The following is a 14,465-nucleotide window of genomic DNA, read 5'->3' on the forward strand; positions in this document are numbered from 1 at the left end:
TATTAAGTTAAATAAGGCAAGTTATCATTTTTTAGGTTTTTTTGGATTTGTTTATAGAAATTCAATTGTGTAGAATTTATCTATAATATTAGTGTTAAGAATGAGTATATCACTAAATATCTCTAAAAACTATGAAAATCATAAATAATTTTATGCTTGGTTGGTAGTTGGTACATGCATGTTATGTTCAAAATACGATAATAATATTTTATGTGTGGCTAGTTTTATGCCATCATTGATCCAATCCCATAAACTTTGGGGGTTAGATTTCAATCATGGGTCGGATTCGATTAAATTAAAAAGTCTACAAAAGTAGCTCATACTAGATTTTCTGACCAAAAGACAAAAAATAAAGTTCAAATAGATTTGAGTTCAATCCATTTTATATATAGTGGAAATATTTATCCCTTCCTTGTATAGTTGTAGGCAAAGGCTGGAAGGCAAAGAGTCTATGAGTCAATGAGTCAAAATCCCCTTTGGATACGTTCAGTCTGTGTGTACGCCTTTTGAATGGACACGAAGACAAAAAAGAAAGCCATGTACAATGAATGAGGATCTTGGAGATGCCTTAAAGTGTGATTAGAACAAAGAAACCACCTAACAAGAAAGAATGTGCATTGAATTTGTGTATGAGCTAGTATTGGCTTTTGGGTGTGTGACCAGATAGATTCTCTCTTCAAGTAAAAACAATTAAGCATGTATCATACTATCATGTGTCTCAATGCATCGTCCCCAAATTTTCTACTCATCCATCTTAAAAGGTCGTGGACCACGCTTTATTATTCGTTAGGTAATACCAAACTGTTAACAGCACTTAAATTAGCATGTAAAGTGAATAATCCAGTTTAAATAAACCGCCGGGTATGATAGCTTTGTCATATGCAACTATCATTCATTAAAAATTTATCTTTACGAGATTCGATGAATGTTTATTAGTTACTTTTTTGATTAAGATATTTAACTGTATGTGCATTCATAAGTATCGTTCACACGCGAACATGAGTTAAGCCAATGGGGTTGCTTCAACTTTGGGATACTTTATTAGCCATTTGCTTGCTTCAACTTACAAGGAACGATCCTCAACCAGAAAATGAAAAAGGCCAGAGAAAACTTTGGAGCAAGCTTACTTATACTAATTAGTATGGATAATTCATAATTATCAAAAGTTGTGACGTAACTATCAAGGCAGCCCAATTGGCCACTGAAGATTATGATATATTTCATATATGTTTTTTTTAAAAAAAAATTAAACTATTTTTCTCATATAAAATGAACCCAATTAAGTTTTTTTTTTTTGGTGGGGTTGGATTATAAGGTGTTTGATACAATCATTTTTCTGCAAGCAATGCATCAGAGAAAAAAAAATTAAAAAAATTAGTGAAATGGACAGCTCTTGCAAACTCACACACTCTTCCTCCGATATAGTATAAACATATGCCATGGTTTCAAACTTTGTTTAGCGTTTGTATTAATTAAAGATGATGGATTGAGTCAGAGCACACATTGTCAAATATAAACTACTTAAATTAGCACATTGAATTTCCAATTCAATGGCAATAAAAAACGATGACCAAGGGTGATGATGATGACAGGGATGACGAATTTATGAATTAAAAAAAAAAAAACCTAAGTAAGAAGAAAACGACTGTGGCGAACCATGATGTGGTTCCCTACATTGAGTACAAGGGGTGTGTGGAAGGGAAGAATATACAAATATGTCTGGAGACAGTCACAGCCTATTTTGTGGGAATTTCATAAACCAAGCTTCAATGAATTGGATCAAATCTTTTTAAAAGTTTGAGAATGCTTGCTTTTGATGAGCAATTCCCAGCTTTAGAAATACCGAAAATGGATCTATCAGAATCTAGGAAGGAAACCAATAAAAAGGGGAAATATATTTGTCCCAATTTAGTTTATTGGCGCTTGACAATGCTTAAAAAAAGGGAAAGATGGAACTTTTTTTCCATATATTTAAAATACCTTTTCAATTTGAAAATATTTTTACTAATTATTTTAACATCATATATACTCTCACGGCCTTTCTCATTACTAATTAGTTAACACGTATTTATGAACATAACCACAAATTATTTTTTAATTACATAAGGGGGTTTGGAACCTAGATGCCAGTTGGAAGGAGGGGGAAAATATGCTGCCAACCCACCGCAGGTAAACCCCATTGGCTGTGTCAAGTATATTTTTCTTGATGAAAAAAGGGGGCAAAGACCCCCTAGAGGCTAGAGCAACAGCAACAATCCTTAGCCAGCACCCCGTGTCAAGTATTTCGGTTTCTATAGTTTTTCCTTGTTTTTTCTTGGGCTATATCTAAAAGATGCATATTAGGACTTCCCTAAAGATCACTCATTCTAGGACATCCCAGAGATCACCCATCCTGGATCTAAAAGATGCGTCTTTGGTAACATAACGGAGCAGCAAAAATGAGCAAAATAATTTGGTTGTTTGGTTGGTAAGTCTTTGTCAGATGACTGGCTTTTAGTAATGGGTTTTTTTTTTTTTTTTTTTGATTGGGTAGCTCAAGGCCCATATTAAATCGCACGTTGCAAATACTTGGTGACAAGTCTGTTCAAGATGGGCCTAATCCTCAAAATATTTACTGCACAAAAGATGAGGGCTTAACATAATTCAGCAATTGGGCTTTGGGTCATGGACTTCAGCATAGGCTGAAGAACAATGCAGACTAACTTACAGCAAGTCCAAAATCAAATTCTATGCTGCTAGCAAGTAAAAAAATAGCAAATAATCCAATCCAGGCCTCATCATAAAGAAACACTCTCATGTAACGGGAATAACATTGTTTTGTTATTCTTAATTAATAACACACGTAAGATAACGTTTTCATGTGTCATTATACTATTGGCTAAAAATAGCTAAACAATACTATACCTGTTACAAGTAAATTTTTCAATTCATGATGATATAAAAAAGTGACACAAAATCTTGTGACAAAAATCAAATCCTGCAACTTTAGAAGAATATGCCAAATATGCCTTCGATCTTCTCTCTCATATTGAGCCGAAAATCACTACATCGATTCCCTTCCTTACTATTAGAAAGAAAAGAACAAACACGAAATGCAACAATACAAAAACCAGCTTGATGACACTAATTTATACCATAAAAAAATTGATAACTATTGGGTTGGTTCAATAAATTGAATAAACAAAAGAAACAATAATGTATTTTTTATAATGTACATTTTTATATTTTGACAGCATCTTATTAGGTTTAACAACATAAACTAATCGAAATTCACGGCATTTCTCATTAGTCAAAGGGCAATCATTGTCACTTGTGTGTTAATGGAGCCCATGTAAACTCAAAACTGTTTTGCAAGAACAGGTAACAGTATATCTAGCAGCATTCTGTGTCTTACAAATTACAATCAAGCAATGCATGCTGCTTGCTGCTGAGGTTTCAAAACTACTTTACTTTTTTCTTTTTCTGTTACAAATGATATTGAAGGAGATGACTCGAACACAGAATTTCAAATTCATAGATAATAACTCATAATCACTTGAGTTATAAAACACTAAATTTTGGCCATTTAGCAAGCACTACATATCAGCGTTGAAAAAGAAGCTAAAAATATTAGGCAGCGATGAGTCAGATCCCATTTAACGTTAATGATAATGTTATATTTTCAATCACAAGCCATAGAATAGTAATTTCCGCAGCTGAGCATCCTTATCAGCTGCCTAAACTTGGTGGTCTCGCCTCAGAAATTTAAGCAAAATGACATGACTTTTTGTTGGAGATTTTATGAGAACATGGAGCCTACTGGGAAATCCACCACACAGCCTCACCCACTTGGTCATCAAGTTGAAGTTTGAACACTTAAAACTACGGAAAATATGTACCTCAATCTGTCTCCCCCTCTTGAAGATAGGTGGTTCAATCTTCTTCAAGATTTCATATTCATATTCGTATTCAAACAAAGCCAACAACTACGACTCTCTCTCATTGTCAAAGTCCCCACCTCTCTCAATTTCTTTACACGCCAAAACCCTAAAGCCAACCATTAAATTAGTCCAACCATATAACTTCTCCAATAAACAATTGAACTCCCACAGAAATATTTAAATAATAATAATAATAATAATACAACTTTTGAACGAAAACGAAAGGAAAAGATCACCCCACCTTCCCAGTCTCCGTTTTCAGCTTCTTCATTTTGAATCATTTCCCATCAAACCAAACCTTCCCCAGAAAAAAGAAAAGAAAGCAAGAACACCGGAGGGGTTTTTTCAGTTTCAGTTTCGCCATGGACAGACTGGTGAAGCCAGACGTGAAAGAAGTTGAGCTCAACTTCAAGAGAGACCAAAAGTGCACCACAACGTTCAGGCTAAGCAACCTCATGCACACCATGTCTGTAGCTGTGTCTCTTACCACCACAAACCCATCTCTGTTTTCCTTTTCTCAGCCCTTCTCCATAATCCCACCGCTCTCCTCAGCATCCTACAGCCTCTTCCTTTCTCAGCCGTCTGATCAACCCCCTCTCCCTCTGTCGACCCCTCATGACGTCATCAACGTCAAAACCTCCATGCTCCCCACCGGCAAGGCGCATCAGGACGATCTTCGCCGTCTGTTTGCAAGGCCTGGGCCCCACGTTTTCAAGGACGCCACCATACCCATCGCCTTCGTGGGTCCACATGTGGTTGAGTTTCTCATTTCCCAGCAAACCCGAATCTCGGAATTTGATTCTTTCTTCAACAAAGCGATTTCTGGGTGTTCTGTATCTGACCTCACTGCGCTGCTCAAACCCGCCATAGCCTCTAGGAATGCCAACTTGGTTTCTGACCTGATTGACGCCGGTGCGGTTGTGAATCAGAGAAATTCGGATTCTGGGTCTTTGCTATCTCTGGGTGTTGGAGCCGGAAACGTTGAAATTGTAAAGGTTCTGATAGCCTCCGGCTGCGGAATTGGTAACAATTCGGCCGACATGGTTTTGCACGAAGCAGCGGCGATAAACCGGGTCGATTTGATTGAGATTTTGTGCAAGAGTTTCGCCGGGATCGACCTGAATTGGGTCGACCCGGAAGGTCGGACTCCGATCCACGTCGCGGCGGCTCACGGTCACGTCGAGACGTTGAAGTTTTGTATTTCGGTTGGAGGCAATGCTGAGGTTTCGGACTGTGAAGGTTGGAGCCCTCTTCATTGCGCAGCAGAGAAGGGTCATTTGGAGGCCGCTAAGTGTTTGTTAGATTGCTCCAATGTCAAGTATGCCGTAACCAGAGATGGAAGGACGGCTTTTGACATAGCCGCGGCTAACGGGCACTCGGGCCTGCTCGGTGTTCTGCGTTACGACGACGTTCTGCACCGGGCGGCGAGGTTGGACGATGCGCATGGGTTGAAGAGTTGCCTTGCGGAAGGGGCAGATGTGAATGGGAGGGACCAAAATGGGTGGACCCCTTTGCACAGGGCTGCATTCAAAGGCAGGATTGAGTGTGTGAAGGTGTTGCTTAACCATGGTGCTCAGGTTGATGTGGTTGATGATGCTGGGTACACGCCGCTGCATTGCGCAGTGGAGGCGGGGCACGTGCAGGTTGCTCTGCTGTTGGTTGCTCATGGAGCTCGAGCCAATGTGAAGAGTTTGGAGGGTGTGATGCCTATCAATTTGGACCGTTTCAAGAACCACCCAGCTCTTGTCCAGCCTTTGTGTCATGGAAAAGAGCGAGCTTGAAGAACTGATATCGTGAATATTATAATGTGTTGTTGAATTATCTTGTTATGTTATGATGCACTATGCAATCAAATGTGTATATAGTTATGTCGATTTTCGGATGTTTGTTGTATAATGTGGGATGATGAGTTTGAATGGTTGGGGTAGAGAGAGATATGTAGGAGTTATAATTGTGTTTCCCCTCCACAACCATGTTGTAAAAGTGAGTAAAACTCCCATTTCTAGGGAACCAAGATGGCTTCTGATGAAGCTTCAGTTCAGTCTCATATGTTACTTACCGCGAGAAATCAAGTTTTTCAAGCACCTAAAATGAACTGTGATTTTTGTTTCAAATTCAATCGATGCCTGTACGAGCCTTTTATTTTCTTCTAAACTTGGACATCCAAGAGTCACTATGCAATATGCTCAGCAAATGGAGAGAAAAACTCCATAAAATAAAATCACTTAAAACCACATATAGTAATTATATAGAGAAGTGATTATTAACATATGCATAATCACTCCCAAACGAACCATATGTATTCTTCATCAAGTGATTCAAGTTTATGAAATAAGACTAGTTCAAAACTTTGCCGGCTTTAGTTTCTGGTATTGTCATCAACATTACAAAAGTTGCAAGCAATATGGGGCGTAAGATGAATATAATTGAATATCTTGGAAGCGGATCTGATTTCAGGTCAAACTCATTTCATTAGATTGCAAATTTCAATGCACCTACCTGAGCTAACAATTGTTATACATTACAATTTACATGCCCACAAATCCACCAACAATCTCAACTATGAAGTTGGTCTTGTCGGGCATGTGGGAACAACGTCTATCCTAAGTCAGATTACAAAAACAATTGTGAAAAGTGTCAGCTGAAAATTTCTCAGAATTATTTTATCAATGGCTTGAAACTCTGCTTAAACTAAATTTGGTCCTTAACTCGGTATTGGACGTTGAAAAATCGACATGGAGTTACGCAGTTATTCTTAGGGATGGACACTCAAACTGGCGAACCGGAAATTCGAGCCGAATCGTACCGAATCAAACCCCAAAAAAACCAAGTTGACCAAAAAGTCAACAACCGGTCAAAAATCGAACCGGACCGGTTTCGAATCCGATTCCATGTCTTCAAAAACCAGATCGGATCGAACCGAACCGCTCAAATTAAAAATATATATAATTTTAATATATATTTATATATAATGCTATATTTTTAATTTCACTAAAAAAAACTAATATTTATCCAAGTTCAATTTCAAAATATATATATTTTCTAACTTTAATATTTATTTTTATATGAAATTGAATAATTTGTTAATTTTCAAGTAAAAATAATAATATTTCAGTTGAGAATTGTATTAAAAAATAATTTAAAAAAATAATTTATATAATTCGGTTCAAAATCGAACTGGAATCGAAACTGGTTCAAACCGAACCGAACCAAATTAGATGAATAGTACTGGATCGGTTCTAATTTGAGGTAAAAACCGATCCAAACCAAACCGTGTCCACCCATAGTTATTCTTGCAATTATTTCTTGATAAAAAAACAATAGTATTTTATTGATAAGATAAACAAAAATATTTATTCTTGAAACTTATCAATTGGTTGGTTCATCCCCCAACCAGGGTTTAATGATGAATTCAACTGAATTTGAACGTATCAGCCACGAAGGAATGTGACTATATTATAGACTTTATCTAGAAGAACGATATGAAAGCAAGAAGAAACAGCCCATGAAATTGGGGTTTCATGGAATGTGGTCAAAACCAAATTGAGCTTCCAGACCACATTAAGAGAAGCCCAGATAAAAACTAGTCAATTGTTTGGGTTGGGTCAACCTCAATCCACAAACCCATGACTTAGACCAATCATAAGCGAAGCCCAGTCCGGAAGATGACCCACAGGAGACGACGACGTCGTTTTTCGAATTCGAAAGTTACAGTCGAACTGAGATTTCAGTTCGCGGGCTCGAAACATTTCAAATCTATACAAATCATCTCCCTCCACAGCCACGTCAGCGATCCGCGTGAAACCTCACCCTACCAATCAAACGCTCTCTGGCACTAATCCTTCCGTCCATATAAACCCACAAGGTTGAACCTTGAAGGCATCTCCAAATTCCAAAGACTTGAATTTTTTCAAACTTGAATTGAAATTCCCAAATCGAGAACCATGAGCTCCACAGCAGCAGCCACCACCAAATCAGGCAGAGGCAACGTCAGAGGCACCAAGTCGGTCTCAAGATCCCAGAAGGCCGGTCTGCAATTCCCGGTCGGTCGCGTCGCCCGGTTCCTCAAGGCCGGTCGGTACGCTCAACGAGTCGGCAGTGGCTCCCCGGTCTACCTCTCTGCTGTCCTCGAATACCTAGCTGCTGAGGTACGTCGTCGTTTTAAGGCTGTTATATTAACTTCTTTGTTCCTTTGGGGTTTCTCTTTCTCTTTTGTGGGTTATTGTTGGCTAACTGTTTGATGTTTTGGGTTGTGCTCAGGTTCTGGAGTTGGCAGGGAATGCTGCGAGGGACAACAAGAAGAACAGAATCACTCCGAGACACATTCAGCTTGCAGTGAGAAATGATGAGGAGTTTACGAGGCTTTTGGGGTCTGTGACGATAGCTAATGGAGGTGTTCTGCCTAATATTCATCACAATCTGCTTCCAAAGAAGGGTGGCAAAGCAAAGGGCGAGATTGGTTCTGCTTCCCAGGAGTTCTAGGGTTGGTAGATTTTGTTGTTAGGAAAAATAAGAAAAAGAAAAATTTGAGCCCCTTGTTCATTAAGGCTCTTGCTTTTTGATGGGTAGTTTAGATTGTTAGAAGGAAGTAGAAACCTCATATTGTAAAGCTTTGCTTCCAGGAAGATAACTATGTTGTATTCTACTGGAGTTTATATCGTTCAGTGCAGATTCTAATTTCCAAATTTGGTTTTGTCCAATTACATCTGCTTCTTGTTTTTGGTTAATTTTAAATATTTTTGTGGGTGCAAAAATTTCTGATAGTAATCAATCTTGCTAAGAATTTGTCTTAAAAAAAAAAAAAAAAATCTTGCTAAGCATTTGCCGTTGTTATTTTGATGTTTGGTTTCCACATGGGCCGGGCCCCAGTATGGAGAGAAAGTTTGAACTTTGAATCAGCGTCGCACTTTTCCAGCTTCCCTCGTTTTACCAAACTTTCCCTCTTTTTTAAATGTTCGTGAAAATTAAATTTCCACGCTGGCAATCCGCGGCAATCCTCCTCAACCAATCAGAGTAAAGCATCCATTCACATCCCACTACCCTTCTCTCCTATATAAACCCATCATCTTCTCCAAACCCTTACGCATCAGACACCTGTAACCCAAAGCATCGCACTTTTATCTCATTTCGATTTCCTCTCCTAGGGTTTCAGATTCAATCCCTATTCAAATCCCAGTATGAGTTCGCCGACTTCCAAGGGAGGCAGAGGCAAGCCTAAAGCTTCCAAATCCGTGTCCAGGTCTCACAAGGCTGGCCTCCAATTTCCAGTTGGCCGTATCGCTCGATTCCTCAAGTCCGGCAAGTACGCCGAGCGAGTCGGTGCTGGCGCTCCGGTATATCTCTCTGCCGTTCTCGAGTATCTCGCTGCTGAGGTTTGTTTTGTTAACCTGCTTCTTGGGATCGTTGTTTTCTTGATTCTACGGGTTGTTTGGTTACTGAGAATAAATTTTTGTTATTGCAAATGGATTTTGGTCGGAAACGATCCTGATCTTTGATTCTTAATCTCTGTTTGTTTTAGTGAACTAAGGCGTTTGATTTGACTGGGTTACAGGTACTTGAGCTTGCTGGCAATGCAGCCAGAGACAACAAGAAGAATCGAATTGTTCCAAGGCATATTCAGCTGGCTGTGCGTAACGACGAGGAGTTGAGCAAGCTTTTGGGGACTGTTACTATTGCTAATGGCGGTGTTTTGCCAAACATTCATCAGACTCTGTTGCCGAAGAAGATTGGTAGAGGGAAAGGAGACATTGGATCTGCCTCTCAAGAATTTTAGAGCTGCTTGTTAAAATTTGGGGACGATTTGTTGTAAACACAAACTTTGGGAATTTTGGTTTAGTAATTATCTTTGCGGATTGAAATTGACTGGCGTTTTTTATGAGATTTGTGCTACTTATCGGTTGAGAAATCAAATTGAAAATATAAAAATATATGGGGTGATTATCTTATTTTAGTCCAGAAAATGAAATTAACATGAAAATGTTTTAGTTTTCTAAATCAAAATTATGATCTTCAAAATTATAGATGTTTGAAGATCTAATTCAATGTAACCAAAATGATTTTATGGATTTTCTAAAATTAAATTGTAAACTAAACAATAATTAGTTGCCCTCTTATACCTTATTTTGTTATTACAAAAGTTCTAAATCCACTTTTAATTTTGGGAAATGGAAAAGAAAGTAAGTTAAAAGAGTGTATTAATGGAAAATAGTTTTTCTTCGCCAAAATTAATAGAAAATAGTTGACTAAGGGGAAATGGTAGTGCTAGTAAACAAACATTTGTATCAATTATCAGCACGAATTAGTTGTTAATGTGAAAATAATTTTATTTGCGGCTGTTTTTAGTAAACAAATATTTTGTATCAAGTATGTGGTGGAATGAGGAATTTTATACTTTGAAAAATCGCTAGACGTCTAGGCCTCTAAGACAAGGTTTTCTTTAAAGTCGGGGGAAAAAAAAAAAAAAACAGACCCAACGCCGAGGCGGGCGCCTAGGCCCATTTTTCGAACATTTTTTGTTGTTGAAAATTAGCGATAACGAACACATAGGTAGTAACTCCGTTCTCTTTTTAGCTTATCCAACCGCTGAAAATACCAAACTTGCGCCGATATAGCAGATACTTTGATTTTTCTCCTTCCCGTTCCACTCACAGTTGGCAAACTCAAACAGCTTCTCAGGCGAAGCAATGGCGGTGCCTCTCTTCAACCTCGCCCCCAATCTTACAGTTTCAAAGCTGTGCTTTGGTTCAACTCTATTTCTTGCCCATATCTACTTGTGCAATTCTATACCCTCTGAATCTGAGTCTGATTCTTTGGCCCTCCCTCTCATCCTCAAATATAAATTCATTCTTCGCAGGGACGATGACTTTCGGCGAGCAAAACACGTTTTCGGAGTCGTTTGGCCTCCTCGACCAAGCTTTCCAGGTCGGCGTCAATTTCTTTGACTCTGCAGAAATGTATCCAGTGGTTCAGCGAGCCCAGACTCAAGGGAGGAGCGAGGAGTACCTTGGCCGTTGGATTAGAGAGCGCAGAGTTCCTCGAAACAGCGTCGTTTTGGCCACCAAGGTTGTAAAGTAGCTCTGAGAGTATCAGTTCATGCTAATAATGGTGTGCCAGTTTGCTTTTCACTTCTGATGTGTGAAAATTTGTTCTGATATTACAGGTTACGGGACCGTCTGGGCAGATGACTTGGATACGAGATGGCCCCAAGTGTTTGAATGCTAAGAATATCACCGAGGCCATTGACGGCAGGTTTGCTCAAGCAAACAGTTCGTAATTTTGCTTCTGTTTAAACGTTTCGTGTTATGCTGTGCTGCGTGATGAGTTATGTAATGTTTAAATGCAGCTTAAGGCGATTGCAGACAGATTACATTGATCTTTATCAGATTCATTGGCCTGATCGGTTTGTACGTAGATCCTTCCTTTTAGTGTTTTGGGATTTTGCTTTCACATTACTCTAAATTTGACAATGGGTGTATCCTTCATTGCTTTCACATTATTTTTTCCCCAACCATATATGTTTACAACTCCATAATTTGCTTGCCTTCACCCAGGCTTGTCTTGCTTTTTCCACTTTGTGCCTACACAATCCCTGTTAGTAAGACTTGAACTGATTAATGACTGTTTTTGTAGCTATGTTCCCATGTTCGGAGAAATTGAGTATGATCCAACCCGACAGTTTTGTTCGATTCCTATAGACGAACAACTTGATGCTCTTGGAAGAGCTGTTGATTCTGGTAAGGTTAGTTTCATACTGTTGCCTTTCATCCCCTTTCTTTGATAAGTCATTTAGTTTGGGGACTTTTTCCTTTATTTTGCAATGTTTTAAGAGTATAACATTCCCATGTGAATTGAACAGAAATGTTTGTTTTGTAGATTAGATATGTTGGTCTCAGTAACGAAACACCGTATGGGGTGATGAAGTTTGTTCAGGTAGCTGAAAGGGGTACTCGCCATCCAAAGATTGTCTCTGTGCAGGTTGCCTATTTGATCATTGCACTCTCAGTCAAATGCTTACTGTATTGTTGCTGTTTTTTGGACTAATGCAACTTATTGTCTATTTGATAGAACTCATACAGCTTGCTCTGTCGAACTTTTGATTCTGGGTTGGCTGAATGCTGTCATCATGAGAGGTATTCAAAGTGCTGGTTTTCAGAAAAAGTGAATAGCTGAACAGTTAATTATTTCATCCGGTATGAAATGATAGGGAAAGCTTGCTTGATTTGTGCATCCCAATTTCTTGATGAAGTTGAAGTTAGGTTACTTTTCCTATCCTGTCCTGAGCAGTTCTTGAAGAAATTCAATTGAATATTCTTGCTAATTAGTAGCTTGAATAATATAAAATTAGTAACTGGAATTAAAATTCCAACAGAGAACATGAGAGTCACTTTTGGGGAGGGCTTCTTATCTTAACATGCATTTTGGGTTTTCATTTTTTATGGCTTTCAAACCTAGGTAAGCCATTGAATAAACCTTATTCAAGGGAGTTTCTGAGTCAGTTATATTGAGTGGTAAAATGAGTTGCTGCCACTTCATGTAATACTAATGATTTTCTGTTGGGCTATTGAATGTTTTAGGATCAGTTTATTAGCCTACAGCCCCCTTGCAATGGGTATACTCTCTGGGAAGTATTTTTTGCCTGATGGGGGTCCTGCAGATGCCCGGTTGAATCTTTTTAGAGGTCAATTTTCAAATTGTTCATGTCATCTTTTGATATGTAGGAACTTTCTGCACTCTTAGGTGGTGATTTTGTTTCAATTGGACTGTCATGTTTCTATTTGCAGGTAAATATTCGGAAGGGGAATCCAGATACAACCTGTCTGATCACATCATAAGAGCAGCGGCCATGGTATAGATATTCTTCTGTTCACTTTGATAGGCCAATTGAAAGATTACTCTGAATCTAAGGTTATTTAGAACTTTGAATTCAAGTTAGCACAAATGCCTTTTTCAAAACTTTGATGAAAATCTGGCCCTCTGGGTGAGAAAATGATAGTCATACCTTTTCACTGGCTTTGTTTCAATGTCATGTTTACGTCTTATTGGTATGATGCCCAGTGGTTATTAATATTTTTTTGAAGGCAATATATTACTTTTGATTAAGTGTATGCATGCATGCTTGGGTGTGTGGGTATATACAAGCCTGTGTTTCTGCGTCGGTGCCATAGCAGTTCATGAATTTCTGCAGTACTCATTGTTCTAAAAGGAAAATGATTTTGAATATTATCTCTAGTTCCAGCATTTGGTCTCTTTACTGCATGTTGTATTTATCGAATTTTGCCCGTCACATGTTGATTTACTAATCTGCTTTTATTTCCATTCACAGGAATACATTGACATTGCAGGGAAGTACAGTGTTCACCCAGTATCTCTTGCAATAGGTTCGACACCTCTCCCTCCAATTCTTTATAGTTTCTTCATGTTCTTGTCCACGTTAGGACTGTGGTTTGGAGACAATGTTGGAAAATGAAAAGTCACCTGTTTGCTTGTTCCTCTTCCCTTTTTCTCAACCTAGTTGCTGAAACCATACATACAGGAAAACACTGATTGCAGCATCATTTCCGCCTTTAATTTCTTGAGCTAATACATCTTTTATAGATTTGACATAAACTACGTTGTTGTCCTTAAAACTATAGATTTGACGATATTTATGTTTTATGCATTTCAATTTGTGATGTGGCAGCTTTTGTTTTGAGCCACCCCCTTGTTGCGAGTGTTGTGTTTGGAGCAACCAAGTCATGGCAACTGCAGGAGGTTCTAGATGGATGCAAGGTCGAGCTGACACCTGAAGTAATTACAGAAATCAACAAGATTCATGAAAGGTTTCCTAATCCATGTCCCTGATCAAAATTCAAGCAAATTCTAATTCTTCTTCGTTTGAATTATTGTCAGAATGTCTGAAATGGATTCGCATCTCATCTCTGGTGTATATATTATTTGTAAATTCGTTGAATTGATAGATAATGATGGAGGATATTGGTCTAGAAAGTTGCTCAGAATCTTGTAGGATTTTTGTCTGTCTAGATATGATGGTGATTCCTCCTTCCAAGCATCCTGTAACTTAAATGCGCTTCTCATGCCAAAAAGTGGGGCCTCATCTACATTCTTTAAGCCAACTTTCCTTCAATTTTGGGTCCATGCCGGTCTTTTGTCGTGACGGGCATTGACCGCTGTGAACTATGTAGCTCAGCATTGTGGTGGTGTTAGCTTTTGAGCTACATGTTGCAGAATGTTGAACAAGAACCCGGCGTGTTAAAAAGTCTTGGTAAAGTCTTTACGTTGTTACATTATACATATATACATGTATGGGCGGACATCTAAAAGACAATTTTTGTCTTTCTAGAAGACCAAAATGTACCCAAAATTTGGCTTAACATTTCTGGTAGGTTTTTATGTTTTGTGTTATGTATAATGTTGATGAAATTGTGTCAAAAATATATGGATATAATTGATTGACAACAATGATATCGATTCATTATAAATGACATTAGAGATGAGACGTTATGAAAATATGTACGGATAATATATCTTTGCAGTTGACAACCAAAA

The 14,465-nt window shown here is 38.3% G+C and overlaps 4 protein-coding genes across 5 annotated transcripts; all 4 read left to right on the forward strand.

Moving 5' to 3' along the window:
* Positions 3,899–6,011, forward strand: LOC18766579 (ankyrin-3). The gene has a single exon (XM_007199754.2). The coding sequence runs from the start codon at positions 4,283–4,285 to the stop codon at positions 5,699–5,701; it is 1,419 nt and encodes a 472-aa protein (XP_007199816.1). The 5' UTR covers positions 3,899–4,282; the 3' UTR covers positions 5,702–6,011.
* Positions 7,786–8,605, forward strand: LOC18768691 (histone H2AX). Its single transcript, XM_007201256.2, has 2 exons — positions 7,786–8,068; positions 8,181–8,605. Exons 1-2 carry the CDS (start codon positions 7,865–7,867, stop codon positions 8,400–8,402), a joined length of 426 nt encoding a protein of 141 aa, XP_007201318.1. The 5' UTR covers positions 7,786–7,864; the 3' UTR covers positions 8,403–8,605.
* On the forward strand, positions 8,989–9,847 carry LOC18767320 (histone H2AX). The gene is made up of 2 exons (XM_007201278.2): positions 8,989–9,292; positions 9,472–9,847. The coding sequence occupies exons 1-2, from the start codon at positions 9,098–9,100 to the stop codon at positions 9,691–9,693; spliced, it is 417 nt and encodes a 138-aa protein (XP_007201340.1). The 5' UTR covers positions 8,989–9,097; the 3' UTR covers positions 9,694–9,847.
* LOC18767342 (protein tas) lies at positions 9,943–14,378 on the forward strand. Of its 2 annotated transcripts, none has more exons than XM_020570397.1 (11): positions 9,943–10,692; positions 10,774–10,982; positions 11,080–11,168; positions 11,263–11,319; positions 11,550–11,658; positions 11,793–11,894; positions 11,985–12,049; positions 12,494–12,597; positions 12,701–12,765; positions 13,243–13,297; positions 13,600–14,378. In XM_020570397.1, exons 2-11 carry the CDS (start codon positions 10,779–10,781, stop codon positions 13,758–13,760), a joined length of 1,011 nt encoding a protein of 336 aa, XP_020425986.1. In that variant the 5' UTR covers positions 9,943–10,692; positions 10,774–10,778; the 3' UTR covers positions 13,761–14,378. The 2 variants fall into 2 exon arrangements, with proteins under 2 accessions (XP_020425986.1, XP_007200598.1); XM_007200536.2 differs by having other exon boundaries at positions 9,943–10,661.

The sequence above is a fragment of the Prunus persica genome, chromosome G8, assembly GCF_000346465.2.
Source record: "Prunus persica cultivar Lovell chromosome G8, Prunus_persica_NCBIv2, whole genome shotgun sequence".
NCBI lineage: Eukaryota > Viridiplantae > Streptophyta > Magnoliopsida > Rosales > Rosaceae > Prunus > Prunus persica.